Source organism: Bactrocera neohumeralis, chromosome 5, assembly GCF_024586455.1.
Source record: "Bactrocera neohumeralis isolate Rockhampton chromosome 5, APGP_CSIRO_Bneo_wtdbg2-racon-allhic-juicebox.fasta_v2, whole genome shotgun sequence".
In the NCBI taxonomy this organism is placed as follows: domain Eukaryota; kingdom Metazoa; phylum Arthropoda; class Insecta; order Diptera; family Tephritidae; genus Bactrocera; species Bactrocera neohumeralis.
The window spans coordinates 20,419,775-20,433,699 of NC_065922.1; the positions used below are offsets into that span (position 1 = coordinate 20,419,775).

Consider the following 13,925-nt stretch of genomic DNA (forward strand, 5'->3'; position numbering starts at 1 on the left):
GTCAGCGAAAATTGTGCTCAACAGATGGACCATCTGAGACGTAGCCGTGGCCAATATTTGAAAGAAATAATCTTCAAAAAAAAAAAATGCTAAAGAATGTTCCCTCGAATGATAATAAATATTATCCATCAAATTTGAAGTTTTTGGGTTTTTTCTTTAAATTGTTCTCGAATAGGATCACCCTATATTACACAGGCTTCTAAGAGACTTATCTAAAGTAATAAATATTTATCCGAGCTATAAACTATTATCCGCCCGAACTGTTGAGAAGTGTCAATATATTTTAGAAAGTTCTCGCATAGTACACAACAAGCCTTAGCAGCTTAAAATACTAGCAATATATAATTATATGTACAACAGACCAGTTACTATCAACAAAACAGCTCAGTGACCACACGAAAAAAAGAAAGAGAAAGAAAAGAGATAGAAGGAGTGGAATAAATGTTCAAAGTGGAGACCCCAACAGCAAAGCTGCACCAAAGCTATTCATCAGACTACCCAATGTACCATATACACCACACACATACCACATAATATACTATATATATCACAGTTAGATTTTATAAGAAACACACATTATACAACCGAGCAGCTTTATTTATTTATGACTAAAAGAGCGTAAATTTTTGACAACTTTTATTAAAATTGTCGTTGCTCGCTTTTATCTTTACTTCACTTTCTGCGAATGTGTTGACGTGAAAGTGTTGTTTTGTATTTGAGTTTGTGTTAAAATGTATCTCTTTGTCAACATGTTTGTGGCATTTAATTCAGCTTAATTTGTACATTTCATTCATTTAATTAAGAATTTGACAGCGGAAGTTTATATTAAGACAGAAGTTGTTTACAACTGAGAAAATGTTTACAGCAGAAATTAAATAATAAATAAGAAATAATATTTGAAAATATTATTCATTTCACGGTCAATTATGCTCTTAGAAAATTTGAGATGAAGCCTTAAATAATTGAAACTATTGATTGTATGCTGAATGTGTGGTGTGTCAAAGCGTATACGTAACATACAAAAGTAGTGCTTAAGGCATGCAATGGAGATTCAGCAGTGAAATTCGTTAAAGATTGAATAACATTTATGTGAAATGGATAATTGATATATCATACATGTTTAATAGAGAAAGCTTTTGGGATTTCACAGATACGCCTAGTGCTCACTGACACACATTTCTAATATTTTTTAAGAAAGCATAGCCGTAACATACGTTCCAGACCTTCTGTCAGTCTTCACAGCCACTTGTAACACCTGAAAGAAAACGAGAAGGCCCTGTAACGTATATATAAGAATAATCAGCATCACGTGCTGAGTCAATTTAGGCATGTCTCGTACAGTTTTCTCAAACTGTTTTTGAGATATCATTCTGCAATTCTGTAACCGTTATTTTCGCCTAACAAAACTGCTGATTTATTGAAACTGTCATTATTGGTCCATAGCTTTCACACAAACTGGTTATTTTCTGTTTGTCAAAGTTTTGATATCCTCCTGTACTTCGACAGTATCTATTTCAGCAAATGATAGCTCCATCTGACAAGTAACGTCTAAAAATTGGCTGACTTGGTAAATGTCACTAAATTTGTTTGGTTTTCTAGTTATCTTATCTGTTATGATGTCTACTAGCACTTGCCATGATCTCAAAACCTTCTCTTATCGCTCATATACTTATTTTTCCATTCTTTGTGGCGGACAGTATTCGAAATTCGAAACCTTCCTACCGATAACACCGCTCTAAAAAAAATATAATAATGTTCGCATACTCCGCGGATCAATAAGGAAAGCCGAAAAGTGAGCTATTTGTTGGTCTTAAACTATGGCAATTCATGGAATGATGAATGGAAGCTATGAAGGTTGACAGAAGATCCCATTATGGTAAATTATTGGTAATCTTACAAAATTATTAATAGTGTCATGAACTGCGAGAACAATTTCTGTAAAGAATATGTTTCGCGCGCTTCGCTCAACTTCTGGTCCACATAATCGGCCTAATGAGCGTACTACTCGCAACACCATCACCCATCTTGAGACCCAGCATTCATGTTTGGATAATATTCGACTGAATAGAGAGTGTACACGAAGACCATAGAGAGTCGATTCGGCGTCGTTTGCAACAAATCGGACTGACGTATGGAACGACTTGGCCCATTTTACGTCGAGATCCTAAATTGAAAACGTGAAAAATACAGCTTGTGCAAGAACTGAAGCCGCTCGACCTTCCAAACGACATCGCTTCGATCTATGGGCTCTTGAAAAGTTCCAAGAAAATCCGATTTTTGTTAAGCGATGAGGCTCATTTCTGGCTCAATTGCTATGTAAGGAAGCAACCTGAAGAGATTCAAGAGCTGCCATTTCATCCAGAAAAACAACGGTTTAATGTAGCATGTGGGCCGGTGGAATCATCGGTGCATATTTTTTTGCAAATGATGACCACTATCGCGCCATGATAATCGACTATTTGATTCCTCAAATTGAAGCTCGAGATCTCGGCGACATGTGGTTTTGACAAGACGGGCCCACTTCTCACACATCTCAATTAATGGATTTATTAAGAGAACGCTTCGCTGAGCAGATAATTTCACATTTTGGGCTGGTCGATTGGCCGCCAAAATCGTGTGTTTTCCTGTGGTGGTATGTAAAATCGAAAGCCTGTGCGGACAATCACGATTCTATTCAGGCCTTGGAGCAGACGAAATGCTCGAACGAGTCATCGAAAATTGGACACAACGAATGGACCATCTGAGAGGTAGCCGCGGCCAACATTTGAAAGAGATAGTCTTTGAAATATAAAAGCCAAATAATGATCTTTGGAATGATAGTAAATGTTCCCCATACATTTTGGAATTTATGTGCTTTTTCTATAAAAAGTAGGGAACCTGTGCTGAGTCTCAAGATGGTTGATTACGTTGACCATAAGTTGTGCGAAGCGCCCGAAACACATTCTTTATTTTGGTAATAAAGTTGAACGATTTGTAATCGTTGTTCAGCTGTAAGTCCTCCCAAATGAAATACCAAACATTACTGAACAAATATAACATGACAGCTTGACACGACTCACGTGTGATCTGTCAGAAAAAGGTTACTGAAAAAAAGTATCTCTATTTGGATCACCCGTAATTTCTTATCGATATAGTCTAAGTCGTCCTTACGTCTTAAGGTCTAAGTCTTTTATAAACAACCTTATAGCAGCGCCATCTATGTTTTCAGCAGCACATATTTAAAGTTCAATTTCCTACAGGGCATTCACTGACATATGCACGAAGTAAGAGTACTTGGGTGTTGAATTTATGAAATCCACTTGCCATTAACAAAATAAAAAATTTCGAATGGCGCAAAATTATTATTTTAAGCTTGCTAAAAATAATTTAAAGCATATTTACATTTGCATAAAATTTTTTCATTTCAGTTACAGTTAGCGGGTCGCCATTGAGGAAGGAAGTGCTGCAACATTTTTGCGCGCGGAAATTGCCTAAATACTTTTGCACCAATTAGAGCGCCAGCAAAGCGCATAAAACCATTTGCATATTTGACTGCGGCGAAACACAGCAAAACGTTAGCGTGGATTAAAAAATACAACAAAAACAACAAGTAAACACATTTGGCAACTGCTGTTGGCGGAGAAGACAACATTTTGGCAGTAAATATTTGTGAACGAACGACAAGTGACAGCAGCCAACAGACAAAAACAGCAACAACAAACAGTCGTGCTTGGCATTTTGTTGCTTGTTTGAAGGGAGAATTATAAAATAGAGAAGGCGGGATAGAAGAGATAGAAGATAAAACGGGAGAGAAGGGTGGCAAACACTCCAGAAAACGCTAAAAGTCAATATTTTAGAGGACAAAAAGACGAAAGTAAAGCAAATAGGAGGAAAAACAAAGAAGTCAGCGTGACGAGCTTTAAACTCACACACACGCACGCAAACAAAGCGCCGTTGAATGCAAATATTAGTGTTATAAAACATTGTGTGCACGCCTCACAGCTTTCGCTGGCAATACATGCGAGTGTGTGTGTTTATATTTGTATGTATGTGTGCGCTATTCCCCCGGCAGCAGAGCAGCTCTTAAGGCGAATCAAGCAGAACACTCTGTCATTGTTGTAAATTATCCAGCGGATATTTAATACACACAAGATGTTGCAAAAAGCGCCTTAAAGCGTGCTAAAGAAACAGCAGAAAGCCGCAGTGACAGCGCGACAATTGAGCCAGAGCAGGCTTGATTGCTAAAACAACAACTACAAAGCGGTGGCTGCTTGATTTATAGCAACGCGCCGCGAAATACGAGCGCGACAGTACAACAACAACAAGCGCGACAGCACATTAACTACATTTGGTGCAGCCACAGAACACGACAACAAAAAAAACAAGAAAACAACAACAAAAAAAGCAAGAAAACAACAACAACAAAATAAAAATCGTGAAGCGCTGAGCTCAAACGAAAATCACCCGAAGTCATAAAGCGCACAAGCAGCGCCGCGCTGAGCCGAAAAGTGCGCAAACGAGTTGCTGCTTCGACACAAGCAAAGCAAGAAAAGCGGCAAAGTAGAGCTTTGCTTATCAGAAGCGTGTAAATTGTAGTTGAACACACTCGCGCATCATTCTGGTATTGCAGCAGTTGTGACACAATTTGAGCTGCAGTTGTCACACCACTTGCTCGCGAAACCCTCACCTGTAGTGCAACAATATACTTGAGCGCCGCTGCGAGTGCGCTGTAAACACCCTTTGGCTTTTGGAATTTGCACACGTCTTCACGCGCCAGCTTTACTCGCACAACAATTGCTGCTTACGACGCCAAGATGCGCGGCCGCCACCTACGCAGACGTTTCAGCTTGCAGCCGTCCTTTATGAAGGATGACAGCTCGGAGGATAAACCGAAACGCGACAAGTAAGTCTTTGCAGTTGTGTTTTTCCAACACATTTTTTGGTTTTCTTAAGTCTCTATTTTGTCTAAGTTAGCCCTAAGCTTCTTGCCTGCAAGAGAAATAAGTATCTCCAGAAGCTTGCAAGGTCAGGAAAAAAATTCAAGTGAATCAAAGTAATCCCCACCAGATCTATTACACCTATGCTAACTATTTTCCTAGTCCTGGCTACACTTTTCATAAGCTCTTTTTGTGATGGTCTTTTGCTCCTTCAGTGAATTTTGATTTATCTCTTCTATCGACTGAAAACGGGTTCCATGAAGCGGAAATTTCAGTTTGGGGAACAAGAAGAAGTCACGCGGAGCCACTTCTGGTGAATACCATGTTTAATCATCGCAATTTTGGCTTAAAATTCGGTCGCAATTGCGGCTCGATGTGACGGTGCGTTATCATTCGGACAGATGTTCTCACGCAAACGTCTCAATACGACCAAATAGAACTCTTTATTGACCGTTTATCCCTCTAGAACAAATTTATGATACACCAATCCACAAATATTGAAAACAATAATGAGCAACACCTTGATGTTTGAGCTGCCTTGGCGTGGTTTCTTGGCTTCGGCTCATTTTTTTCCTCCAGACCTGTTAACGGTACTCTTATTGAAATAAAAATCAAATTTATCGAGCCGAGCAAGAAAGTGTTTCATATCCAAAATAGCCACAAAAAAAAGCTTTCGAATGGACTGGCGAGAGATTTCGAGCTCTCTTGCCATCTCTCTATGTAAGTATATGGGTAAAAACACGAATTTCTTTTTACCGCTTCGTACTCTGAAATATTGGTTGATAGACACCTATAAGAAAGGCTCTTAAAGTACGAGCTCTTGATTGTAACGGAAAGGTCCTACGCCTAACGGTTTTCTATTTTTTTCATATTATCAGTTAGAAAAATTTGTGTCTCGCTTTCAAACTCCAAGTTGTTAGGAAACGTAAAAAACTCCAATAATAAACCAGGTTTGAGACAAGACGACCTCCCATAGTGCGACTTCTTCAATCTATTCCTGGAGAAAATAATTTGAGTGGAATAGAGAAGGTACAATCTTCTATAAGAGTGTACAGCTGCTGGCGAACGCCGATGATATTAATATCTTGGTCTCAACATCGGCGCCGTTAGTTCTGCTTTCTCCAGACTGGTCCAGACAGTCGCCACACTCGCGAGCTCCTTAAAGAAGACTCCCCATTCAATCTAACCTCCTAGTAACTTCAAATCATCCGTGAAAAAAACTCACTGCGACTCTTCTGAGTGGAGAAACAACAACCAGGTTTTGCCTCCCTGACGCAGTATTCCAAGTTTTCAACGATACAATGGAAGGATGAGATAACCCTATTTAGACCGCTTCATAAGCGATCTTATCGGAGCCTTAAAGCTACCTACGCAGCAAAGCGCCCAATGACGATACCCACAGGTGCTATATATTTACTTTTAGTGCTATTATTAGTATATTTCGCAGCGCGCCGCTGGGATCCGATCTTTGGATGTTCAAGCTTTTTAGCGAGTATTAACTTTTCGAGTGCGAGCTATCAGATTAATATACTGTACAAAATTATTGATTTCACTACGCTTTCACAGAGTCAAAACACCACCTTTGCTGAAAGTCCCTACCTTTTCCCTACAAATTTTCTATAGCAGGTAAGGTTTTTGTCCGCTCACCCTGCCTTCTTTACTCCCTCCACAATATTTAGTCTGCTCGTCTATCTGCATATAAAAGAACCAGTACCTCCGTTTCGGGATATCGATCTGAAATCTTGCGCATGTGCTTTTCTGTCCAAAAAACTCCCTACAAACTAACCGATCAAAATCAAGTTGAAGATATTTTCATACCCTCTTAAGCCATTAGAATTACATCTCTTTCGTTTGAAAACATTTCACTATAGGCTCTTTTGCTCACAACTGTATTTACCACGAAAGCGTTCTACTTCAAGCGCTTAACGGTAACGGTAACGGTACCTGCTAAGGCGCAGCCTATCTTCACCCCAGCAACATGCTTTGCATTTTCGCTCCAATTTGTGATTCTTATTTGTTGGTATTCCAGGGGCTTGCTTGCTTGGCTGATTTGTTTGTTTAATTTTTTACTTGTATTGTCAGCATTTATCTTTACTTTTTCGCTTTTTTTGCTGTCTTTCATTTGTGACTTCTTTTTGCGAATTTCGTGTTCAATCTACTTGCTGCTTTTAGTGCATTTCGTTATTGCCAGCAAGCATCTGTCACATTGTTATGATTACCTTCATTGTTGTCTTTGTCGTCACTGCTTTGTCGCAGGCATCATTAGTGTCCTTGTGTCGCTCCCCGCAGACAGCGCCCACAGTCAGGCATATTTCGTGTTTAAAAAGAAATACAATTTTTTCTCATATTTGTTTAGATTTGCAAAGATTCATTCGTTCTGCTGTATTCTGTATGGACCGAGGCATTTATTCATTGTCATTGTCAATTTGCTTATTTGAGAATTGCAAATGTGAAGAGAGGGGGGAACAGAATTTAGCTTGGGGCCTAGGACGCAGAGCGGGTTTTTTATGAAATGTGTACTTGTTGTGCTTAACTTTAAATACTTTGTGATATAAATGTATCTGTTTATTTACAAATACACACACTCTATTTACCGTTGTTTGTTTGGCTGAAAACCAAAATTATTCTTGAAATTAAGTCAATCGAAGCGTAACTGTAGACGGTTTTTCCAAATCAGTGAATTACGCGTAGCTTAGGAACAAAAAGTGATCTATTAAAATTGGTGTTTCTAAGCGAAGAGTTGATTGAGAAAGAAGTTTTCTTTTCATCTACTTAAAAGTAGCTCTTAAACATAAACAACTTACCGTACTAAAGAGTAATCTTGTGTTATTTAACATGTCATTTTAAGACACCAAAATTTCCTTTCTTTAGCAATCAAAACTTCTGCAAGCAAAAACAGTTCTAATAAATGTTAAACCGAACGTGACATATCGCACACGTGAGCTTAGAGCTCTTTTTAGCGTATCTAGCTTTAGCCGACTGGCATGCTTCTTCTTCTTATTCTTTTTTATTGGCGTATACGACATAGACACAATTCCAAGTGTAGCCCGGTCCTTCTCTACCTGGTCTTTCCAACGGAGTGGCGGCCTTCCTCTTTCTTTGTTTCGCCCTTTCTCTCAAAAGCTCGTAACGTCGACTCATTAGATGTTGTTATCGTCCATGCCTCTGCATCATACAATAGGAAGATGAGGAACTTGTAGAGTTTGCACTTTGTTCGTTGGAACAGGACTTCACTTCTCAAATGCCTACTCAGTCCGAAGTAACACCTGTTGACAGGAGTTATTCTACATTGGATTTCGAGACTGACGATATTGTTGGTGTTAATACTGGTTCCAAGAACCCGAACCCGAACTCCGAAGTTATGACCGTCAACAGTGACGTTGGAGCCAAGTTGCAAGTGTGGCGACTGTTTGTTTGATGACAGGAGATATTTCGTCTTGCCCTCGTTCACTGCCAGACCCATTTCTTTTGCTTCCTTGTCCAGCCTGGAGAAAGCAGAACTAACGGCGCCGATGTTGAGACCAAGATATTAATATCATCAGCGTACGTCAGCAGCTGTACACTCTTATAGAAGATTGTACCTTCTCTATTCCACCATGCAGCTCAAATTATTTTCTCCAGGAATAGATTGAAGAAGTCGCACCATGGGGAGTCGCCTTGTCTGAAACCTGGTTTGGTATCGAACGGCTCGGAGAGGTCCTTCCCGATCCTGACGGAGCTTTTGGTATTGCTCAACGTCAGTTTTCACAGCCGTGTTAGTTTTGCGTGGACACCAAATTCAGACATTGCGGCATAAAGACAGCTGCTTTTCTTGCTGTCAAAAGCAGCTTTGAAGTCGACGAAGAGGTGGTGTGTGCCGATCCTTTTTTCACGGCTCTTTTCCAAACTTTGCCGCATGGTAAATATCTGGTCAGTTGTTGATCATCCAGTCCTAAAGCCACACCGATAAGGTCTAATCAGTTTGTTGACGGTGACTCGATAGTACCTTATATGCGATGTTGAAGAGGCTTATTCCACGTTAGTTGACGCAGGTTGAAGGGGGTCTTATTTTTAGGGATTGGGCAGAGCACACTTAAATTTCAATCGTTGGGCATACTTGCGTCCAACCATATTTTACAAAGAAGCTGATGCATGCTCCTTATCAGTTCTTCGCCGCCGTATCGGCTCCCGGTCGGCAATCTATCGCCTTTGTGGTTCTGCAGACAGGTAATTGCTATTCCAATATCTTCAACTTCGGACAATTGAAACGTCCGCTTTATTGTCTTCGATTGGGAAATCGGATTCACTCTCTCCTGCTGTTATGCTTTCACTGTCATTCAGCAGGTTGGAGAAGTATATTCTGGATAACTTCAGTATGTTCTAGGTATCAGTCACTACATCACCTCTTGGGGCTCTACAATAGTATGCTCCGGTCTTGAAACATTCTGTTAGTCGACGAATCTTTTAGTAGAATTTTTGGCAATCATCCTTGTTGGCCAGCTTGTCAAGTTCTTGCTTTCATCACGTACGCGTTATGGTCGATTGTAACGTTGCGAGGTAGATAGTCTGCTTTCTCTCTACTGCGTCATGACACTGCTCATCCAACCAGCTCCTTTATATATCCACTGTAGTAAATGCCAGAAGGATCTATTCGTCTCAGCCCTTGTCCTTTCCATCGCACTTCTTGTACGGCCGTGATCTCAGCTTTTAATCTTACGAGGACATATTTCTTTTATTGGAGGTGTTTTTTAAGTGACGGATCCCAAACCCAGCGCACAATTCTGTGGAGGGGATGCTTCGCCTTCTCACTTTATGTCGCCTTGAAACGGATGTTTTCTGGCTACCCAATGGATACGTGGTCTAAGACCATTTCTAAAAAAATCGGTGCTGGCCATTGCCAAGTGATAGAACTCTTGCGTGAAGATGACTCCATCCGCCGTTGATGGAGGACGAAATCTCTTCCTACAACTCAAATACAAAAAAACTAGGTGAATCAGTTCCTTCCAATTTACATACAATTAAGTTGATTGATATCTGCTGGTCTTTGAAATACATTCCTTCTTGATTCTCATTATCACAATTTTACAACAACCGCTGAACATCTGTATCAAACATCACAGTCTTCACAATGGAAGAATGCTTTTAGTACAATTTCTTTTAAATTTTATTTATTATTAATCAAGGCAAGATTTTAATAGCCAAACGACAATTGTATCCCCAAGAAAACCATCAGCACTGTTTGCTTTGAAGAGCGCTTCATTTCAATAACAAAGCAGCTTCATCTAACCCAGTAAGCAATTAAAGTTGCAGCAAGAAAATTGCTATTTCACTTTTATGATCAAGTGAAGAAGTTGAAGAATTGAATTCCTCCACAGATACAAACAGACACACACCGCACATAGTGAGAGTTTATGTCATTGCATTGTTCTTGCTGTAGTTGTTGTTGTACATGCAATGCATATTAAAGTTTTAATTAAAGTTACACTTTCTGTTATTGCGTTTGAGCAAAAGACAAAGCAAGCGAAGAGTTAAACGAGAATATCTACCACAATACACAAATCGGTTGCCCAAACCACTTCAACAAAAAGTGTATACCACGCCAATTTCACCGCAACTCACCTTCAAAACAGCAACAACAAATATGTGTATAACTTTCCTGTTTATTTTTCAAGTTGGCACTGCACAACCCCTGCAGGAAATTGCACCACTACTGAAATGGTTCAGCTGTAGTGTCTCGAGAGCAATTATCGTTAGGCATTTTCATCTGAAGCAAGCATCTGAAGATTTTTACACAGAGTTGTCCTAAGAGGTGTTTATTGTACCACTCTCTAAGCTTTCCTATATGTAGACCACGACTATTTGATGAACTACGAAAGCTCGTCAAATAGTTTTGCCAACTAATCAAAATTTTGGAAAAATAAATACAGTTGAAACTATAATGAAATACTCAGATGATGTACAAGTACATATGTCTGGCTGCGTACTCTCTTGTGCTTTGTCAAATATCTCGGAACTATCCTGGTTAAAGAACTAAGCTGAAGAGAACACAAAAAGAGCAGGGCTTTCAAAACCTTTCGAATCAGGAACTCCTGCAGAAGACATTGCTTACGGCTAGCCGGCTCACGTTTTAGGCCATTGGAAACAGACTTAGTGTCACCACGTGCATGGTATCATACTCGGCCTAGTTAGCGAACTCGGCTGAACTGGTAATGCGACCGGGAAAGGGAGATCTTTCAGGAAGTAAGCACAACGTTTTTATTTCATAATAGAGAAGAATGGACCAATGGTTCTGATATAGATAGATCGTATGGCGAAATTTAAATATTCACCGACGAATCAAACGGAGCTATAGGAACAGGAGCTGGCTTCTTCTGTAATAATCCATATACGCAAGGCAACCTTAAATTAAATGATTACAATTCAGTCTTTCAGGCCGAAATTGAGGCATAACAGAAGGTGCCAAGTGGGCCTTTGCTCTAAGCAGCAAGTCCATAAATCTTCAAGTGGATCGCCAAGCGGCGATTAATACTATACATAGTGCCAATACTAAGTCTCACTACGTTATGTTATGGAAGCAAGCAATAACCAGACTAGACTCTCGGTAGGTAACTTGGGTAACCCCATCTGGGTACACGGTCATATTGGAATAGAAGGAAATTACAAGTGAGAGGAGCTGACTCACTTGGGGAAGCTGAAAAACAATTCCCCTTAAGTTACCTCAGGCCATTTAACTCTTTCAAGAATTGTTTGAAGCAAAGGACCCTAGAGGAACTCCTCATGTTTTGGAACACAAGCAACACAGGGCATTTGGGGTAGTGTTTATGTTGAACAGACCCAAAAAACTTCTACTTTTAAGCAAAAGCGAGTTTAGTAACATTATGTGGATCTTCACTGCGCATGCGCGGAGGATGGTGAGACGCTGTAACATTGTCTATGCGTAATACCAGCCTTCAGCCGTATGAGACGAAACGATCCCAATGCTCCATCATAAGATAAATTTGGCAGCATGTCTGGATAAAAATAAGTTATTTTACAAAATCCACTGAGTTATTGGATAAGACTTAATATGGTTCCGATCAGGGAGAAAACTGGGTCTAATGATGTCCTATGTGCGGCTTCCTGCATTCTGATGCTCATGCGCCTACCTTTTCAAGCAACCAACCATATCTGTCTGCTGATTGATGACCACAATTTTTGTATTCCAAAAAACTTTCCGACAGAATTGCCACTAACATTTAAAAAAAATTTATATAATAAATTTAAAGACAAAGTTAAGCAAAGTTGCACATTATTCGCTATTGCAAATTATATTGTAAAAATAACTGATAATTTGAATAATTTTTCAAACAGTGGCAACTCTGTATTACATTATATTAGAATTGAAGAAATAAATGTGAAGAAAAAATCGCACACTAATCACATCTTAGAAACTGTATTGCAGAAAAAAACTGAAATGAAGTTTTCAGAGTTGCCAACTAAAGATATATACACACATCTTGAAAGAAAAATTGCTTTCGGCGAGGGATGCCACTTTACTAAATATTAAAATTTATTCACAAAGAACTAATTGACGAAGTTTTAGTCAAAAAATACACTCATTTGTCGTCAAGCAGTAATTCCCATAATTTCAACTTAACCATAACCGCCGAACAGTTCCTACAGGGTAGCCTCAAAGCCTCAACTACAATACAAACATGCACACTCTCATTGCTTTCAGGTTTCACCTCCAAGGCCATTTCGACTGCTAGTTGCAACTGCTTGCCGGGTTTGTCAAGTCATTCAGCAGTTGTGTTACACGTAGCTTCTGCGCAACGCTTTCTGCCGAGTTTTGACTGAGTTTGTTGTGTTAATAAAGTTTGCACGTCAAGTCGAGGTGTGCCAGCGACACTCAGCTAACTTATTTACCTGTGTTTGTGTTTGTTTATATGTGTGGGTGTGTGTGTGTAATTATGCAACCGTTGCACATATGTGACAGGCAGTTAAAAAGTTTTACTATTTCAGTGAGATAGCATTCATCCGACTGGCGGAAAGCTGAAGAAGCTGCAAGTGACATTTTCGCCGTGAAATTAATGTCTCTTTGTTCCTCTGCTCGGATTGTTATGATTTCGTGCTGAGTTTGATTACATAAGCTGGCATATAGATTGTATGCGGTCTTAACTTGCCGAAAGACATTTTTCATTTCTAGATGGATTTTCAATATTGATGGCCTGAGAAAATTTGCTAATGAAGTTGCGCTCTATTGAATCAGTTTAGATTAAATTGAAACCATTTATATTTTGATTGAAGAAAACTTAGATAGAAATCTTCTTCTACTTCTTTATTGGCGTAAAGACCGCTTACATGTGTAGAAATTCTTGCAGGCGAGGAAAGTATCCTCTGGATAGCCAAAAAACATCCGTTTGAAGATGAGTTAATGTGAAAATGTGAAATGTCCCTAGCTAGGGTTGTGCACTGGATTTGGGACCCGTAAAAAACACCCCCAATGAAGAGAAAAAACAACCTTGAATGAGAGACACCCTAGATAGAACTCAGACTTCACTATTTTACGAAGGCAATACCGCGGTATTAGCGTCTCTTCTCAGTGAGCCACTTTTACACTCACGACTTCTTCGAAATGCCATCGCTCTCTCGCTATGTTCTTAAATGTTACCTTAAAAAAGGTTTTTCATAGACCCAGAATCAATAGTGATTTCAATTTAGCTCTATAATTCGAGGAATAATTCTTCTAGTCAACATTTCCCTCTTTAAAATTTATATCCTTATATCATCTTTGAGTCTCTAAAATCAAAGGCAGCGATAAATAACCTATAATAGTTTAGGTCTTGAGCTTCCAAGTAACCCACAGTGTCGACAATTACCACTCTTTTGGAATCATTTTCAAGTTGTTGCTCAGCCCAATTCACGAACATACGACGATTCTGGTGGTCACGTGGCTTCAGTTCTTGCGTCAATTTGAACTTGTAAGGAAGTAGGCCAAGATCTTTTCGCAAAATTCTCCACAGTGACGTCACAGAAATGCCCAGAACTTGA

At 39.4% G+C, this 13,925-nt stretch overlaps 1 protein-coding gene across 1 annotated transcript in view; it reads left to right on the forward strand.

Annotated features, from left to right (window-relative positions):
- LOC126758559 (ras-related protein Rap-2a) overlaps window positions 1-13,925 on the forward strand; it is a 109,434-nt gene that overhangs the window by 54,010 nt on the left and 41,499 nt on the right. The window contains exon 2 of the mRNA XM_050472877.1: window positions 3,408-4,882. Coding sequence (XP_050328834.1) covers window positions 4,794-4,882 — 89 coding nt within the window. The 5' untranslated portion in view covers window positions 3,408-4,793. The remainder of the gene's footprint in view (window positions 1-3,407; window positions 4,883-13,925) is intronic.